The sequence below is a fragment of the Stenella coeruleoalba genome (genome assembly GCF_951394435.1).
Source record: "Stenella coeruleoalba genome assembly, chromosome: 1".
In the NCBI taxonomy this organism is placed as follows: Eukaryota; Metazoa; Chordata; class Mammalia; order Artiodactyla; family Delphinidae; genus Stenella; species Stenella coeruleoalba.
Window position 1 is genome coordinate 39,842,599 of NC_137169.1, and position 17,143 is coordinate 39,859,741.

Below are 17,143 nucleotides of genomic sequence, written 5' to 3' on the forward strand. Positions count from 1 at the left end.
GCAGCCAAAAAGAAAGGAAGGAAGGAAGGAAGGAAGGAAGGAAGGAAGGAAGGAAGGAAGGAAGGAAGGAAGAAAGAAAGAAAGAAAGGCACAGACTCTGAAACTGGACTAGCTGAAGAAAGAAAGAAAGAAAGGCACAGACTCTGAAACTGGACTAGCTGAAGAAAGAAAGAAAGAAAGGCACAGACTCTGAAACTGGACTAGCTGTGTGGTCTTAAGCTCTTGGTTCCTCAGTTTCCTCTTCAGTTACGAAGAAAATAATAATAATAACTACCATGTGAGTTATTGTGAGGATCTCAGTGAGTTAATGTTAGCAAAGTGTCTGGCACATAGGAAGTCTGTTGTTTACTCATTGCTCTTATTTGGTTTGGTTGAAGGTGTGAGGGTGGGAGGATGTTGAGAGAGAAGCGGGAGAGGTAAGTGGGGACTTGTTAGTCCTGCTGAAGAATATAAAGGGCACAGGAGAGCCATTGCAAGGTTAGGGTCAGATCTAGGCTTTGGAGAGTTTCCCCTGGCTACAGCATGGAATGTGGTTTGGAGGGAAGTTATAATAATGGACAGATGTCCCGAAGGGTGACAAGGTGGCAATAGGGGCACAGACCTAGCAAAGTGCCAGCAAACATAAAAGAGGCCTGCAGTCAGGAGGCAGGGTCTGACATGGTGGTGACCTGCAGGGGCTCTGCAGTGACCAAAGCCCAGAGAGTCACGGGGAAGCCGCTGATGGAGGGGAAGCCGTGTGGATAGATGATGACACTGATGACAAGACTATTTGTCTACCACCCCCAGGAGCATCAATAATCTTGGCTTAAATCACACAATCTTGGGGAAAGGTGACACCAAAATGACTGAGATTAAGTTTCTGGCCCCTGGCAGAATGGTGCCTCAAAATGGAAACTGAGTTCAGTTTTAGAAAAGTAAGGAAAGTCATATTTCCAGTACCTCTGAGTTTGGGGGATTGAGGCTTGCATCCGCTGTGCAAATCTGTTTTCTCTCCAGCCTGCGAGCTCCAGGAGGGCAAGGACAGCTCTACATTTTTACGATGATTTTGTCAGTGCCTAGCTCAGCACTGGGGCCTGGAAAGTCCTCAATAGATATATGAGAAAGGAATGAATAAAATATGGACCAGTGATGGGTTGACCTGTAATTACACTGGCTCTGTTTTGCAGACAGGGAAACAAAGTGAGGGTGAGACACTTGCTGAGTGTCTCACAGGGGCCTGGCTGGGATTCAGGTCCAGTTCTACTGGCTTCAGAGTGGTGCCCTTTCCACAAAGCCAAGATGGAAAGAGCCAGGAGTCTATTTGCATGTGATGTGCAGGATGATTTGCATATATGCTCACATGATTTTTCTCTAGAGAGTTCTGTATAAGGTTTACTGTTGCTGTTTCCGGCTAATAGGCAGAATACAGTGCAATGGGAAGAGCCCAGGCTTGAAGCAAGACAGTCGGCTGGGGTCTCTGCTGGGCTCAGAATGTGGGTCACGTGGCAGGAGCCACTCTAGACCCCACCCTGACCGTGTACCAGGCCCCTGTCTGCCCTCAGCTGAGCCCAAGGGCCCCGAATTATGGAATCACAGGCAGTCTCGCCCTGAAGAGACTGAAGTTCACAGAATCTAAGTTCTTACCCTCTTATCCCCAACTCTGCCCATTTCACAAATGAAAGGACAAGTTTGGGGAAGCAAAAGGCCCCGTGACAACCCCTTAGGGATCCGGTTTCAGGCATCTGTGAGGCTGTATGGGAGAGAGGGGGAAGGGGAAGATGGAGAACAGGTGAGGGAGAGAGGAAAACAGAGTTGGGGAGGGGAGGGAGAAAGGGGCATCGGTCACCACCTCACTGTGGGAAATGCTAGGTTGCGCTGGGTCCTGGTGTCCTGGTGGTTGTGAGTGTGTGTGTGTGTATTCCCCCCCTCCTCTCCCTGCCTGCACAGGACACCCCGGAAGAGTGAGCTCCCAGAGGGAGGGCCTGGTGGGCCCCTTGGCACGTTGAGCAGGGCTCCCTGAATCCTCACAGCAGCTCCTGGAGGACCACGTTGCTGCCGCATTTTATAGGCAGAGAAACAGGCTGCGAGAGTTGAGGACTTGCCGAGCGAGGGTCCCCAGAGCGGAGGTGAAGTGGTAGGATTCCGACTCAGGGCTGCTCAAGTCTAAAGCCTCAGTGATGCACACGTCCCTGCTGTCTCCTGAGGGTGGCACACCTTCCACGGTCGTGTGGCATATGCATGGGCTTAACCGATTCATTTATGAACGGTCTGAAGGGGCAGGCGCTCTGCAGGTGGGACTTTTCAGTGAGCCATGCACCAACAACTCCAGAAAGCGTCAGCGCAAGAATATTCACTCAACCGGAGGTCGGAGATCTGACGTGCAGTCCCGGCCGAACTTCTGACGTGCTCCGTGGTCTCCCACGTGGGTAAACGAGGAGGGTTTAGCTAACGGCTCTCTTGGGAAGGAGGCCAGGAAGGCAGGGCACGTGGTACAGGAGTCACATGCCTGGGTTTGGGTTCCCAGTAAGGATAAGAGGAACCATCCTGGGCACCTGCGGATGCTCCATGAACGCTACTTCCTCCCCTGCGAATAACACTTCTTCAGTGCTTACTGCATTCCAAGTACCATCTTAAGTATTTTATGGTTATTAACTCATTTAATCTCCACAACAACCCTATGAGGCAGGATCTCTATTATTATTCTCCTTTTGAGATAAGGGGACTGAGGCAAGGAGAGGTTACAGGACATCCCCAAGGTCATCCTGTACCAAGTGGGGGAGCCGGGCTTCAAATCCAGGTGGTGTAGCCCCAGAGACAACAGCTCACACACACTCTGCTACAGAGCCACGTGGGAGTGACCTTGATCTCCCACACCGTAGTTGGAAAACAAGGACAGTTTGGCCTCCAGAGGCCAGGAGCGGGGTTGGGGGCAGTAGAGGGTGACTGACAACCAGCCGTCTCCCCAACATGCAGAGCCTTGAGGAAGTCACAGCCCCCCCCCCCCCCCCCACCGCCGAATGCCACCCCCGCCAGAGCCCTGCCACGACAGGACTTCACTCTACTCCCAGCAGCAGGTGCATCAGCAGCTCGGCCGTGAGAACCGAGGTCCCAGCCAGATGGGGATGACCAGGCCCCAAATGTTTGTCCTCCACTCAAGGTCACTGAGCCAGTTAATGGGGAAACAGAGTTAACAGAACCAAAGGTACCTCGGCAATCAATCTTCCAGGCCTTAGACCCACCCCCCTGCCCTCCCCAGAACAAGGTGGGCTGGGGAGGGGAATCCAGCTGAGGGCTGGGTCTAGGGAAGAAAGCCCTAGCTGAGCCCCACGGGGCCGTGGTCTGGGCTGTCGCCAGGGGGCTGGGAGGCCCTTGGGGAAGACCATGCCTCAGTTCCTCATTGGCGAAGTGGGGGAATCCTGCCTGTCTTGAGCTGCCTCAGGAAGGGTGAATTGTGTGTCTTAAGTGGCAGTTACAGAGATAGGGACAGAGGAAGACCAGGTCTGGGGAGATGGGTCCCGGCGTCACATCCGCCATGAATTAGCTGTGTGATCCTGGGTCAGCCACCTCTCTCCCCTGAGCCTCCCAGTCTCACATGTCAAATGTACTGGTTGTTGTGGGGTGGCCAGGACACTCTGCTCTTCCAGGCAGGAAGCTTGGCCCTCTAGTCCTTCTAGGCCCCCTCACTCCTCCAGCAAAAGAGCATGCACAGGCTTGGCAGACCCAGCCGCAAAGCCCCCTCCTCTCTTTACTGGTTCTGTGAACTGGAGGTTCCTCTTTCTGGACTCAGATTTAGCATCCGAGAGCCAAGACAGCGTTTGTTCCTCACAACAGCCCCATGAAATGAACAAGACAATGCGCATTTTACAGATGTGGAAAATGACACTCTGAGATCCAGCCCTGGGTCTCAAACAGCTAGGTTTAAAGGGAGAGCGACGAATATAAATCAAATGCATAACAGATCAGGGCCAGAAAGATGACCACTGGGTAACCCACAAGGCGGGCACAAAGCAGCGGGCTGAAGGGAGTGGGCACGAAACCTCCCAGGCAGAGGGGCAGCAGGTGCAAAGGCCCAGTGGTGGGGAGAAGACTGTCCAGGGATTAAGTTGTGTGGAGCTGGAATATAATGAGGCCAAGGCCCCCTGGCAAGGGCCACACCATGGAGAATTGTGAGTGTCATGCCAAGGAGTTGGGAGTTGATCCTGAGAAGGTAGTGGGAAGGCATTAAAGCCTCTGTCAAGGAGCGAACATTGACTGAAAGCCTCAGTGATAGACAGCACTGAGTCTATCGATAAACTCAGCACCATCCAGGGTCAACAGAGGGAGCACCTGGGAGCTTCTCGACTTCTCTGTGCCTCGGGCCTCCTCTGTAAAATGGGATAGTGACCCTACCCTCTGTCTGCTGCCCACAGACGGGGTGGGCACGGAAGTGTGGGCTCCCAGGGATGAAGTATTGATGGTAAGGCTACTGTCTTTTCACAAATAAGGACAAAAGAGTTGCATCTGATCAGCTGGGGAACAGGCTGCTGCCAAGTTTAGTAACTGACAGATGGCTGCCAGTAAAGAAGTTGGTCCAAGCAGGAGGGCCCTGCGAGAGGTTACTGCAAGGACAGTGCGGGGAAGAAGGAGGCTGGAAGTGAGAATGCCAAGGAGGCAGCTAAGGTGGCCGGAGCGGGGAGTTGAGACCCCCCAGCCATGCCTCTGAAGAGCTGCTTGTCTTTGGGCAATCACTTCCTCTCCCTGAAGCTCAGGCTCCGTGTCTGAAACCAAGAGGGAGGAAGTGGTGCCTAACCACAGCCTTGTAAGGAGACGAACGGGGAAAATAAGGCCCATATGTGTTTGCAGAGTGCCTTAGAGTTTACAAAGCAGATTACCTGCTTCATCTTCTCAGATCCCATGGGGAAGGGGGTGACATCTGTTGAGGGCCTGCTGTATGCCAGACACAGGACTGGGTGTTTATTTACATTCATCTCATGCCAGTTTCATAACAACCTTCCCAGATACATATTGATATAATAATTTATTTTACATTTGAGGAAACCGAACTGCTGGGAAGTGGCCGAGCCACTTGCAGAGCAATTGCATTCCACAGTTATACACCCTAGAAAAGTATCTGCACACGTGCACAAGGCCCACAAGGCGACACCTATGTATCACATTTGTGGGATACAAATAGGACACATTTGTATCAGCATTGTCTGTAAGAAAATACACTGTACACAACCTAATGGTCCATCTTCAGGAGAACGGATAGGTAAGTTGAGGTACAGACAGACATGGAATAGAATACATGATGAAAACAATTGAATGACAGCTATTCAAGTTCCAACACATACAGAATGATACCATTTTTATAAAGTTCAAAAACATGCAAAACTAAAACATACATTGTTCAGGAATGCTTACATGTGTAGTAAAACTATTAAGAAGGACAAATACAAAATTCAAGCTGATGGTTATTTGTATGAGGGGGAAGGAAAGACAGAGGATTTAAAAGGAATAGATAATATTCAGCTTCTTAAGCTGGTGGGAACTTGGGCATTCATTAAATTATTATTTATACACTATTGAATATATTTATATTGCTGACTAATTGAATATATATGTGTATATATATACATGCATGTATATATACTGCTGACTATATATTTTATATGGATTAACTACTTAATAATAAATAAAAATTCAATTACAAACAGATACATTTGAGAAGAGAAATTACCTCTTATTTACCTCTGGTTGTCTGATATGAAGCATGCATTCCTTCTCATGGTTGGTACAGTATTTCAAAAGCTGTTTGTTAAGTGAATTATTGACTGAACGAACAGATAACTTTCAATTCTTACTTCCCCAGCCCACCACACTTCTGCCAATATATGATTTGACCTGGGACCAGAATTTTTATTGTTGGTGGTGGTGGTGGTGATGATGGGTGGAAGGAGACCAGATTTATTTTTTTGTAAACCACTGGAGACATGTAAAACAAAGCTAGGAAGTGCAGACGACTCTATGACTCCCATCCTCAATCTAGCACATACAGGAGAACTCTACCTATTCATCTGTCTATCCACCCATCCATCCATTCATTCATCCATTCTTCCATGCATACGTGTAGTCGATGAACATTTAGTGAAACAAATGCTAATGGAGATCAGGTGTAGCCTCTTGAGAAGTGAAGTAAATTCTCATCCAAGATAAGGACCCTGCATGTGACCATACTGTCCCAGAGGCCATCACAGTGCCCCAGATGGATGTGCGGGGGAGACACGGGATGCCCATGAGATCTTGCAACTTACCTTGACACACAAATGAAGAGGGTGTTTCCCCTGGGTGGATTCGTCCTGTGATGAATACCACCTTTTGCTCTGCCCCCTCCCAAAGGTTGTCTGTAAGATAAAATGGAAGTAGGTTACTAAGGAGGACAGCTGAGATGGGGAGTTGTTATGTATGTGTGTGGGAGGGGCAGGGAAAGGGTGCTTTACATTTATCTCTTAAATCATTGGGTTAAAACCACTAATTGTATTATGTCCCTCGTCACCCAATATTAAATAACTACATTTCTGTTCTTCTGCGCAATTGATCATATTAATGTTACAATCATCTGAAGAAGTCATAAGAGCAATGTCAAATCCCAGATCCACTGACCATGAAAGTAGGCAAGTTATGTGTCCTTTTTGAGTTTCAATGTGTTAATCTATAAATGTGGATAGTTTCTTCATAGGGTTGCTGTCATAATTTAACAAGCTTACATATTGCCTAGTATGCAGTAAAAATTTAGTAACTGATGGAGTAAAATAGGTAGCTATTTATATTAGTAATAGTAGCAGCTGTCATTTAAATAGCACCTTTTGTGTCCGGCACATTATACACATTATTTATAATCCTTACAGAAACATGACAGTTAATACTTCTTTTACTGAGACAGAAACTGGGGCTCAGAGAGGTTATATAACTTGTTCAAGTTCTACCTACAGAGCTACATAGGGTAGAGCTGAGATTAGAATCCAAGTTCTGTTTGGCCTTGATGAAGTAAGAGGGACCAGATTTCTCTCTCACCTTAAGCAACTAGAAGATTGGACAAAATATACAAAACAACTCTTTTCAGACATTGAACAAGACTAACTCATGAGCAAGACTAACTCATGAGAAAAGGAAAACTAATGAGGCATGCCCCATGACTGCCCTGGTTTTTTGCCTGGAGGCCACCCCAGACCAAAGAGCAGAGAGAGGTATCCTCAACAGAGCATGGAAATCTCACTGAGATTGAAGTTCAGGGAGTCTGAACCAGGTGGTGGTTGTGGGGAAACTCTGTGTATTTCAGAGAAGAGGGAGCTCTGTAGAAAAAGAGTTCCAGGAATCCATAAAGGGGTCCTCATGAGTCTTTGCTGGGTCCCAAGATATGCATATAACAGGGTGAATCTCCATGATGTCATGAAAAAACGACCAGGGAGCTGTGAACTGCACATTCTCAGGGCTCACATAGGGCTAGGAATCATTTGAACTCCCACCTCCCAAGTGGAAGTCCGCATTGATCATTCAGGGCATTTGGTAGAGAATCCAGAAGGGCCATGCCTTAGTGGTGAGGCTAAACCACCCAAGACTCACTCTAACAAAAATTTAAAATAAATCTCAGATGGATCAAGCTGAACAGCAACAGCAACAACAACAAAATTGACTGCCTGCTATATAAAGTCCAACTGTCTTTAAAGGAAGACAACAAAATCCAGATATTCAACAATGTATAATTCACAATATTCATCATCCAGTAAAAGGTATTAGACATACAAAGAAGTAGAAAATTATGGGCCAAAGTCAAAGCCCATGCTTTTGCTGCCTCTACGGAAGTCTCATTTGTATCATAAAGTTTAGCATCGTGCAAATATATTATTAGACAAAAGCAGTAACCAAGAGTGACATTCCTAGAAAGGAGGGGCAGGAAGAGGGTGCTTAGCCATGGGCAGAAGAAGGACTGATTGACACAGAACAGAACAATGACCTGAAGGAAATTCAGACATGAACACTGAGAGGCGTTCGATTAAAGGATCCCATCTACATTAGTGGACAATCTGGATGGAGAGGGGAGGCAGAGATCTTAAACTGGCTTTCTGCTTCTGAAATGCTAGGACAGGTTATTTGAGAATGTGATTCATGATCCCAACAATTGATGCCCCAAGTCAGAGACTAAAATTAAAAAAAAAAAAAATTAACCCTATTATACCTGAATCTGAAAGCTTAGGACTTGCCTGGTCTATTGGGTGACCAGTTTTGAGGTCACTGCTTCCCTAATATTAGGTCCCTGTAAGACAGCAAAACATATAATGAAGCCAAAATGCATACTTGAGAACTCACTCTGTTCTCGGTTCTATGCTAAGCGCCTTTAGGAGCAATGGGAGAGAGAGAAGGCTCACCTGCTCTTAACAAGTTTATGGTTTAAAAGAGAAGTTAGATACCTGAACATCTCCTGGACTGAATACAAGCTCCTCAAGGGAGAAACTGTGACTCTCATGGTGTATGTTTAATGATTTTCCCAGGACTCTGTATGGAAAGGTGGTCAGGAACTGGCTATTCAATTAATAAGTAAAACATACTCATACAGATCCTGGTTTATAAAGAAATTTAGACACACACTATCTTATTTAATCTTCATCATGCCTCTTTGAGGTGGACAGTATCAACTCCATCTTACAGGTGAGGGAACTGAGGCTCACAGAAGGAGGGGACATGTCCAAGGTCATGCAGTAGCAGTGGCAGAGTCCCAGCCCAGTGCCCCATTCACTCCCCTGTCTGTCTCCTCCCGGATCCACCAAGAGCAGTATCAGATTCTACATCTACTGCGTTTCCATCTACAATGTACACAAGGGAGTTTGGTTTCATCCCTTATTGCTGGTGGGAGTTGAGCTATGTCTTAGTATGTATATTGCTTTTTCACTTAAGATACAAAAAACAAAATGTCACCAAGCCCTTTTAAAACACACTAACACTGACCCCATCTATCCCAGCAGCGTAGAAATGAAAAATGACATTACCAAGGTCTCGGTGAAGGCTATCTTCATGGATGTCTCCCCTGACCTGGTATCAACTCAATTGCATTCAGCATTTCTGCTGACCACAGGGAAATGCAAAATGGGCATTCTATTTGCACACTCATTTTACTGAGCCCCTGCGTCTTCATAAAATGATAACGTGGGGCTAATAAAAATCAAGCGTCTCAGGTGCTAATATAAGCAAATGTTGACGCAGGCAGGTAACAAATTGCTTTGTCATTTAGGAGGCCGTAAAAGAGCGTTATAATCATCTTTAGGCAAAATGCATGGGTCTCCTTTGCTTAGCTTTTCGCTTTCATTTGCAAAATCAGTTTAAGGTGATGTAGCAGCTCTGAGGTGGTGTGACATGGGACTTCCACTCCCACCCCAATCCTGTTACCGAATCCTCAGACTCGTGCCAAGCCAATTAAACATATTCTTGGTGGAGACAGCAGGGATGATGAAGGAAGTCTGCTTTGAACAAAGCCAGGGTGGCAAAGAAGCTGAACAATGAGCCCAAGAGAAACATATAAGGGAGGGTAAAGCTGGAGGCCTTGGAGAGAGGCACACTCAGGGGTACAGGGCACCCTCAGGTAGAACCAGGACAGCCACAGTGGGCTCCCCAGTTAACAGAAGGTGTTTGCAGTCAAATGTATTTTGTGTAGCATCCCAACTCACACACACACACACACACACACACACACACACACACACACACGAGCACTCCTTTGATAGAGGGATAATGTCCCTCTATCAGCCACCATTTCCTTATTCATAAAATATTTCTTGAGCACCAATTAGGTGGCCAGTCACTAGCTATTATTATCTTCATTTTACAGAAAACCAAAGCTAATAGACATGGTGACTTGCCCACAGCTAAAGGCTGGCAGAGCCAGAGTCCCCACCCAGGCGGTCTGACTCCACCTGTGTTCCTCCTCTACGCTTCTCTGCCTCTCGTGAAGGACAATGACATTATCCAGCTCCAGTAGCAGCTAAGTAGTATTTATTCAGCACTTACTCCGTGCCAGGCACTTGACATGTATGATCATAATTTTCACAGCAACCCAATGAAAAACATCTACAATTCTCACCCCTATTTTTTAGGAAACTGAGTCCTGGCAAGGTTAAGTGACTTGTCTAAACCTGCATAAGTAGCAAATGTTGGGGGAGCCAGGATTAAACCTAGGTCTTTTTGAGTCTCAAATATATGCTCTTAACCACCGTGTCATATCACCTCTGGAGATTAAATGGGGTCCTTGTGGTGGTTTTAAAAAATATATCCACAAATTCTTCATTAATCTCCTCTTTTCAAGAGGTGAACTCCCTCCCTCCCCTTCAGCACGGGCTGGCCTCAGAGACTTGCCCTAACAAATAGATTGCTACAGAGGTGATGGTGCTTGGCTTTTGAGATTAGGCTATAAAGAGACAGCGGCTTCCATCGTGGATGTACTTTCTCTCTCTCTCTCTCATCACTCACTCTGGCGGCCTTGACTTGTGGACACTCAGGCAGCCTGTGGAGAGGTCCCCCTGGTGAGGACTGTCCCACCCCCAGATGACTGCAGCCCTGGCCCACAGCTTACCACAACCTCATGAGAGAGCCTGGGTCAGAGTCAGCCAGCAAAGCTGCCCCCACATTCCTGACCCACCGATACAAAGAGGTAATAAACGTTTGTTGTTTTCAACATGCTGAATTCTAGTGTAATGTGTTAGGAGTAATAGACAACCAATTAATCCCACTGGCGATGGCGGCACTTCCCCTAGTTGATTGTAGAACTTAAGAAACTTTGCATCTCATCTATTGATGCTGAGCGTGAGCGAGGAGCAAAGCCACAACCTCGGCGTCAGGATGGAGGGAGAGCCTCCATCGATCTGGTCAACTGTCCGTGGACTGGACCCGTGGTTGGTGGAGGTACCAGCCAAGATGCCAAGAGGTCCCAGAGAGCACCAGCTGGGCCCTCTGAGGACAAAATTCTCCCACAAGTTCACACGGTCAGTTTTGTTGCCCTGTCTCTCCTGACAATAACTTGTCACAGGGAGTGAGGTATTCTGTGCAGGAAGAAGGGGTGGGGACCTGGGAGGGGAATATGGAATGTTATAATAGAAAGATTTTTTTTTTAACAGAGAAAACTTTTTCGTTTTCTTGACTGTATGATCCCCGAAGGCATCACGAAGTCGGGAGAATGCCCTCCTGTTGGTTTCCGTACGAGACCAGTTGCAGTCTTGCCTGTCATACGCCGGGGCCCGAACAGGTCCACCTGCTATAGCAAGATGGAGAAAAGGAAATCCTGGAAGAGACAACAGCACGCTCTGTCACCGGCCTCCCTGTGTTGGCACCATCCTTGCCAGCCCATCACCTGCCCAGCCACCAAAGAGGCCTTTCCAAAACGCACATGGGAGCACACCACTCGCTCTGCTTACGACCCATCGGCAGCGCTCTGCTGTCCTCCTCCGGGCAAGCCCAGCCTCCTGCATCGCCCCTGTCTCTGGTAGCTGGCGGCCCCCTCACTCCTCCAGCCCCTTCCACAGGCCCCAGCCTCAGCTACTCTCGGCAGCTCCGCAAGCACGAATGTTCTCCCCACACCTCCACACCTGGGTGCGTGCTGGTCTCTCTGGCTAGAATGCCAGCCCCCAGTTCCTCTGTCTGGCTTACTCCTACTTAGCCTTCTAGACTGCTCGGCTGTGCCTCCCCTGAGAGGGGAGGGAAGAAACGAATATTCATCCAGGACTGGTCCTAGGCCACCCCTGGTGTTCCTGTTATGTTGTATCTGATTTCATCAGCAGAACAATTCTGTAGTTTTCCCTACAAAATACATCACGTTAAAGGTAGTATGAGGAAATCACTCTGTTGCTGATACTGACAATAAAGAGGGAATAGGAGTTGCGAATTATATAAGAACGTGCTCTGGGTGCCGGATTTCTTGTACGTAATTTTATGAGAAAATATAGGTTTAGGAGGCATCGATAGAGCTTTCCTGAAGGCATTGGAGAACCAGTGAATGTATCTGGGTAGAGATGAGACTTGCGGAAAGCAAAAAGACCCAGGGCCGGCTCAGCCCAGGAGACTGAGGGTGAATTCAATGAGAGAGGAGAGCTGGACGGGGGAGACTGGGCAGGACATTGGTGCCTGTGTTTCTTCTGCCCCCTGAGGGGATCAAATGGAAAGCCTGCTGGCTTCCTGGGCAGATAGACCAGTACTCATATCCAGGACCCGTAGATGACTGGCTGTGAGGTCTTAAGCAAATTCCTTACACATTCGGAGCCTCAGTTCCCTGTAAAATGAGAATAATAATGCCCAGCTCACAAGGTAAACCTTACGTCAGAGATGTTCTGCCCCTGCCCCATGGTTTTGCCTGTTAATTGCAGGTCCCATTTACCAAGCCAAAAGTCCTGGGAATAGACATAGTCGCAAGGGGACTCTGTGTGGGTCCCTGCGGTGTACACCATAGGCTGAATCTCTAGCTTCTACCCACAGTTGCCCGAGCACCCCTCCCCCAACACACATGACAATCAAAAGCAGCTCGGACATCACTAAACATCCCATGTCTTCTCGAGGCAAAATAGTCCCTGGTTGACTATTCTATAAACCCCTATAAAATATGCTACTTTATTCAGACTGGCCTCGTCACTATCTTCTCAAGCAAACCGTCAATTTCTTAGACTGTGCTGTCTCAACCAACCCCTCCAAAACGCCTTTCCAGAAACCTCCAGACCACAGCGCCCTCACCCTCCTCTGAACTGAGTTCAATCTGGACCCCTCATGTGGTCATAAATTTGTTTTGTTGTTGTTGTTGTTGTTTTTTTTTTTGCAGCACACGGGCCTCTCACCACCGCGGCCTTCCCCACCGCGGAGCACAGGCTTCAGACGCGCAGGCCCAGCGGCCATGGCTCACGGGCCCAGCCGCTCCGCGGCATGTGGGATCTTCCCGGACCGGGTCACGAACCCACGTCCCCTGCATCGGCATGCGGACCCCCAACCACTGCGCCACCAGGGAAGCCCCGGTCATAAATCTTTTGCTGCCTCGTTCAGGCAGGACCGAAGGCCGCAGCTCAGATTTGCTCTGCCTAATGCCCAGCACCTGCCCCCTGAGCCTCCGGCCCACGTCGAGAAAACAGCGGTGTTAGCGAAGTTTATTTTGAGTTCTCCCGCTCCCTCGCCCCGTCACCCTCTGGGTCACATTCCCTCAGCGAGGCTTGGACCTCCTAGGGCCTAAAAGCTTACATCTGCCAGGTACGGTCATCCATGTTGCAGGGTTAGGGAATGAATGTTCTACCCTTGATGAGATGGGAGAAGAGAAGAGATTTCTCTTGAAAAGAGTGTGCTCCTGACAGAGAAACGCTCCTGACAAGAAATGAAGCATTAATTCTGGAATTTCAGGCCTTTGGGAAAGGAGCCTCTGCCTCTCTGGTATACCTCATGTGTCTACCACATATTAAAACCACTTTTTGGCTTTAAAAAGCAGTGAGGAGGCCTCTGACCTATAGGAGACTCCTAGAGGCCAGAAGAACTGCAGAGCCTGAGGAACCGCCGAGTGGAACGGACTCACCGTGAAGATGAAGGGAGAGGCCCAGAAGGGACAAGTGACTTGTCGGAGGCTACACAGCAGAAGGCTGGTCAAGCCAGGTCTGGAACCCAGGGCATAGAGCTCCAACGTCCAAGCAGCCACCCCTCACGTCACTGGGCTGCCCTGGGCGATGTCCCTGCAGGCTGGTGCCTGGAGAGTGCCCAGGGGATGCCTGCCAGGGCTGTGAAGGAAGCCGAATGGCGATGGGCCTGAGATACAGAGGGCTAGGGCCAGTCGTTACCTTGTCAGTCCCAGGGGCAGCGCCCCTCGGCCAGGCTGCCCTGCTGGGCTTGGTCCCTCTAGAGCCTGTGTGGGCCGGGACTCTGGGCCTGGAGCAGGTAGGCAGGCAGCATTCCAGAGTGGGGGTGGGGTGGATGTAGGCTGACGGCAGGAGGGCTCGTCCCGCCACGACCTATCTTGATCCCAGCACCCTCCAAGCTCCTGCTGAAAGTCAGAATCCCAGCCACCCTCTCGGGGTACCTACTGAGGTCCGGTCTCCTGGGAAACAGGCTGGGAGAGGCTGAGATTGCCGTGCCGGAGCCTTACCGGGGATTGCTCTCGGCAACTCTCGTGAGAGGTGAGTTAAGCAGGGTTGGGACAGTCTCAGCAGCGACTTTAATCAATCCCACGGGGAGCTCCAGGCCAGGAGGGTCCTGCATAGCTGTCCCAGCAGGTGAGGGACTGGCTCTGTATCCTGCACGGCCCAGCTACTGGGTGTGGGCTGCCCACAGGCCTGGGCTGGAGCCTCGGGAAAAGCGGCTTCCTTCAGCGGAGCGTAGTTTCCAGGGAGAAACTCAGCTGTGAGCTGTCAGGTACCAGCGCTGCTGGGAACTGGGGGAATTAATTGGTCCTGAAGGGCGATCGCGGCGGTGCGCACAGCACCTGCTACACCAGCCTTCAGCTGAGGCAGCCCAGGAGAGCAGGGCAGACCCGAGGCCGAAAAGACAAGAAGGCCGAGGACGAAGGGCTTTGTTTTTTAGTTCAATTCTATATGTATTTTCTAACACTGACCATGTGCCACACTTCGGGCTGGCCCCTGGGGACGTAGAGAGGAAGCAGACACTTCCTGCTCTCCAGGGGCTCAAAGACTAGCGCCGAAGAAAAATCAAGCCTGGTTTTGCGGTAATAAACTTGAATTGTAGAGTCGGACAGAAGAAGGGTTAAAACCAAATCCTGCCACACATGACCCTGAGCTCTGAGACTGTTCCTTTCCTCACCTGCAAAGTGAGGATCAACCTCACAGGGGTCTTGTAAGAACTGAGACAACGCATCGGGTCTGTGCCCATGACATGACGTATAGAATGTGTTCAGAAACGGGAACTTGCAGACCGTTAGAAGTCACTTGGTCCAACTGCCTGATCTTACAGATGCAGAAACTGAGGTCACTAGACTCTAAGCAACACTAGAGCCATGACTTTGCCTGTCTTTTTCACAAATTGTATTCCCAGGGCCTAGCACACAGAAGGAGCTCAATAAATCCTCGTGGAATAGCTGTAGAGCACTTGTTGCCCTTTGGTTGTGCGAGCGCATCAGACTAGAACTGAGCACCCAGGCTTTTCCTAACGCGTGCTCTGCCTTCCATCTCTCCCAGCCTCCAGAAATTTCTCACCAGGTTCAGTTTCAGACTTAGTAGCAAATGCAAATTGAATTACGAGGTGCCCTTTTGCAACAAGGGCAACAAAAAGTTTCCCCAGAAAGAGGAAGTGAGAAGAGGTGAAAGCTAGGATGAAAGTCGAAGACAATACATTCTAATCAGACTTGATAAATATGTAAATTAAAGCAGCTGAACGGTTGGCTTTGACAAATGACTTCTCCGTAAGGGGATTTTCCACGCTGGAAGGAGAGAGTTCAGCCTGCCTGCTAGTCGCAGCCAGAGGTCTCTCCTCCTCTCCCAGCTATGCGGGCTGATGGGGGCAGGCACTGGGATGCGTAGAGGCAGAGCAGAGAACGAATCCTTCTTTCAATGGATGCCATGTATTGAGCATCTGCTAGCTGCTAGGCAAGCCTCCCTCGACCCTGGGAGGGCAGAGAATCCCTGTCTCGTTGAGGAGGAAGCCAGGGTAAGGGCGAGTAAGGGGCAGATTCACCAGACTCCCCAGCCTGGTGTCGCTGAGGGGCCAACGCAACCAGCTGTTGAGAATGTGAATTCAATCCCTCCAGTGGCTTTATTGTCCTCTGGGGGTCTGAACAACTGAAAAGTTCGTGCCTTTCAGTCTTTTCTCCCCTGCAGGACCTGGCACAGTGGGAGTGTTCAGGAAAGAGCCTTCCTTAACTTGTTACCTAGCTCCAGACGGATCTCTTCCCTTTGACAGCCCCCATCTCTGTTTCTCCATCTGTAACAGTAGCCCTTGGAGTCGGCCCTGCTGAAGGGCCAGACAGCACAGAGCAGAAAGGAGCAGTCAGACTGCAGAGTCTCTGCAAAATACAAGACAATTGTCATTGTAACCTCTAAATTTGGGGGTGGGGGAGGTTATTACATAGCAATAGATAACCAGAATCATTGCCATGAAATTGATGAAGCTAATGGGTTACAGTACAGCCGTCAGCTGAGAGGTAGTTGAAAGGAACAGGCTTTGAGCGGTTCCTGTGTGCCAGGTACTTTCCATACATTATGATCCAGGTCTCACCAGGCCCCGGGAGAAGTGTATTGTTTTCCTCATATTACAGACAAGAAATCTGAGGTTAAGTGCTTTGCCCAGGGCCACCCAGCTAGCAAGAGTTACGCTGGAATTTGAATCCAGTCTTTCTATCCCCTGAGACCAGTCTTTCTCCTGACACCTCCAAGGGGGAAAGCTCATTCCCCAGCTATACCAGATAAAAGATTTGTTCTGCGTGTAAACGTGGGCAGGCACGCGCACACATCTGCTTTTGACTCAAACTCCTACAAATTCCTAAGTTTTTGTACAAAGTTATCAGAGCTGAGGTATACACAGAAATTCAAGTTGAATGGTTTGCAGCCTTGGAAAGACACTATTAATACAATTTCCCCAAACACAGAACCAATATTTATGAGCGCTTGGAATGCTTCAGGAAAAGAGTTTCCCGGTAGGGCTGGGAGTAATGTGATCCAGGCCCTGAGCCGAAGATCTGTCTTGCCTGGTGCTGGAGGAATTTAGATTTGAAGAGTATTCTTTCTTTCCTATTGAGATCTTCATTGACTTGTATAAAAATACCACTTTCAATCTCAAATCCCCACTGGCATCTTCATATAAGCACCGAAAATGCTACTGGGCTTTGGAGATTTCATTTAATGAAGGAAAAGTATTTCTATTAAAGAGTGAAAATTTTTTTTTCTCTCCACGCAACATCTTTAGAGGAGCCAGGGAAGCTGGATTGTTCCGGGCTCTGAGAAAATGAACCAACCCATGCCTCACCCATGATGTGGTCACACAGACTATGGAAGGCAAGGAAGGGTCAGTAATGAGGGGAAAATAAGAGCAATTATGCTCAACTTCCATGTCCCCATGATCTTACAGTTGATGAGGCGCTTTGGCACTCAGTAGGGAGATATTTCTGTTGCCACTGCCCTTGTGCCCTAGAAGCTAATCTAGGCTCTGACCTGCCTGTCCTCTGCCCACCCCA

General features: G+C 48.8%; 1 protein-coding gene across 2 annotated transcripts in view; it reads right to left on the reverse strand.

Moving 5' to 3' along the window:
- Positions 1–17,143, reverse strand: part of LOC307188045 (BEN domain-containing protein 5) — a gene marked incomplete at its 3' end in the record, with an annotated part of 1,401,459 nt that overhangs the window by 143,705 nt on the left and 1,240,611 nt on the right. For both annotated transcript variants that reach the window (XM_079924747.1, XM_079924746.1), the window contains exon 7: positions 6,273–6,362. In XM_079924747.1, the coding sequence (XP_079780873.1) occupies positions 6,273–6,362 (90 nt within the window). The remainder of the gene's footprint in view (positions 1–6,272; positions 6,363–17,143) is intronic.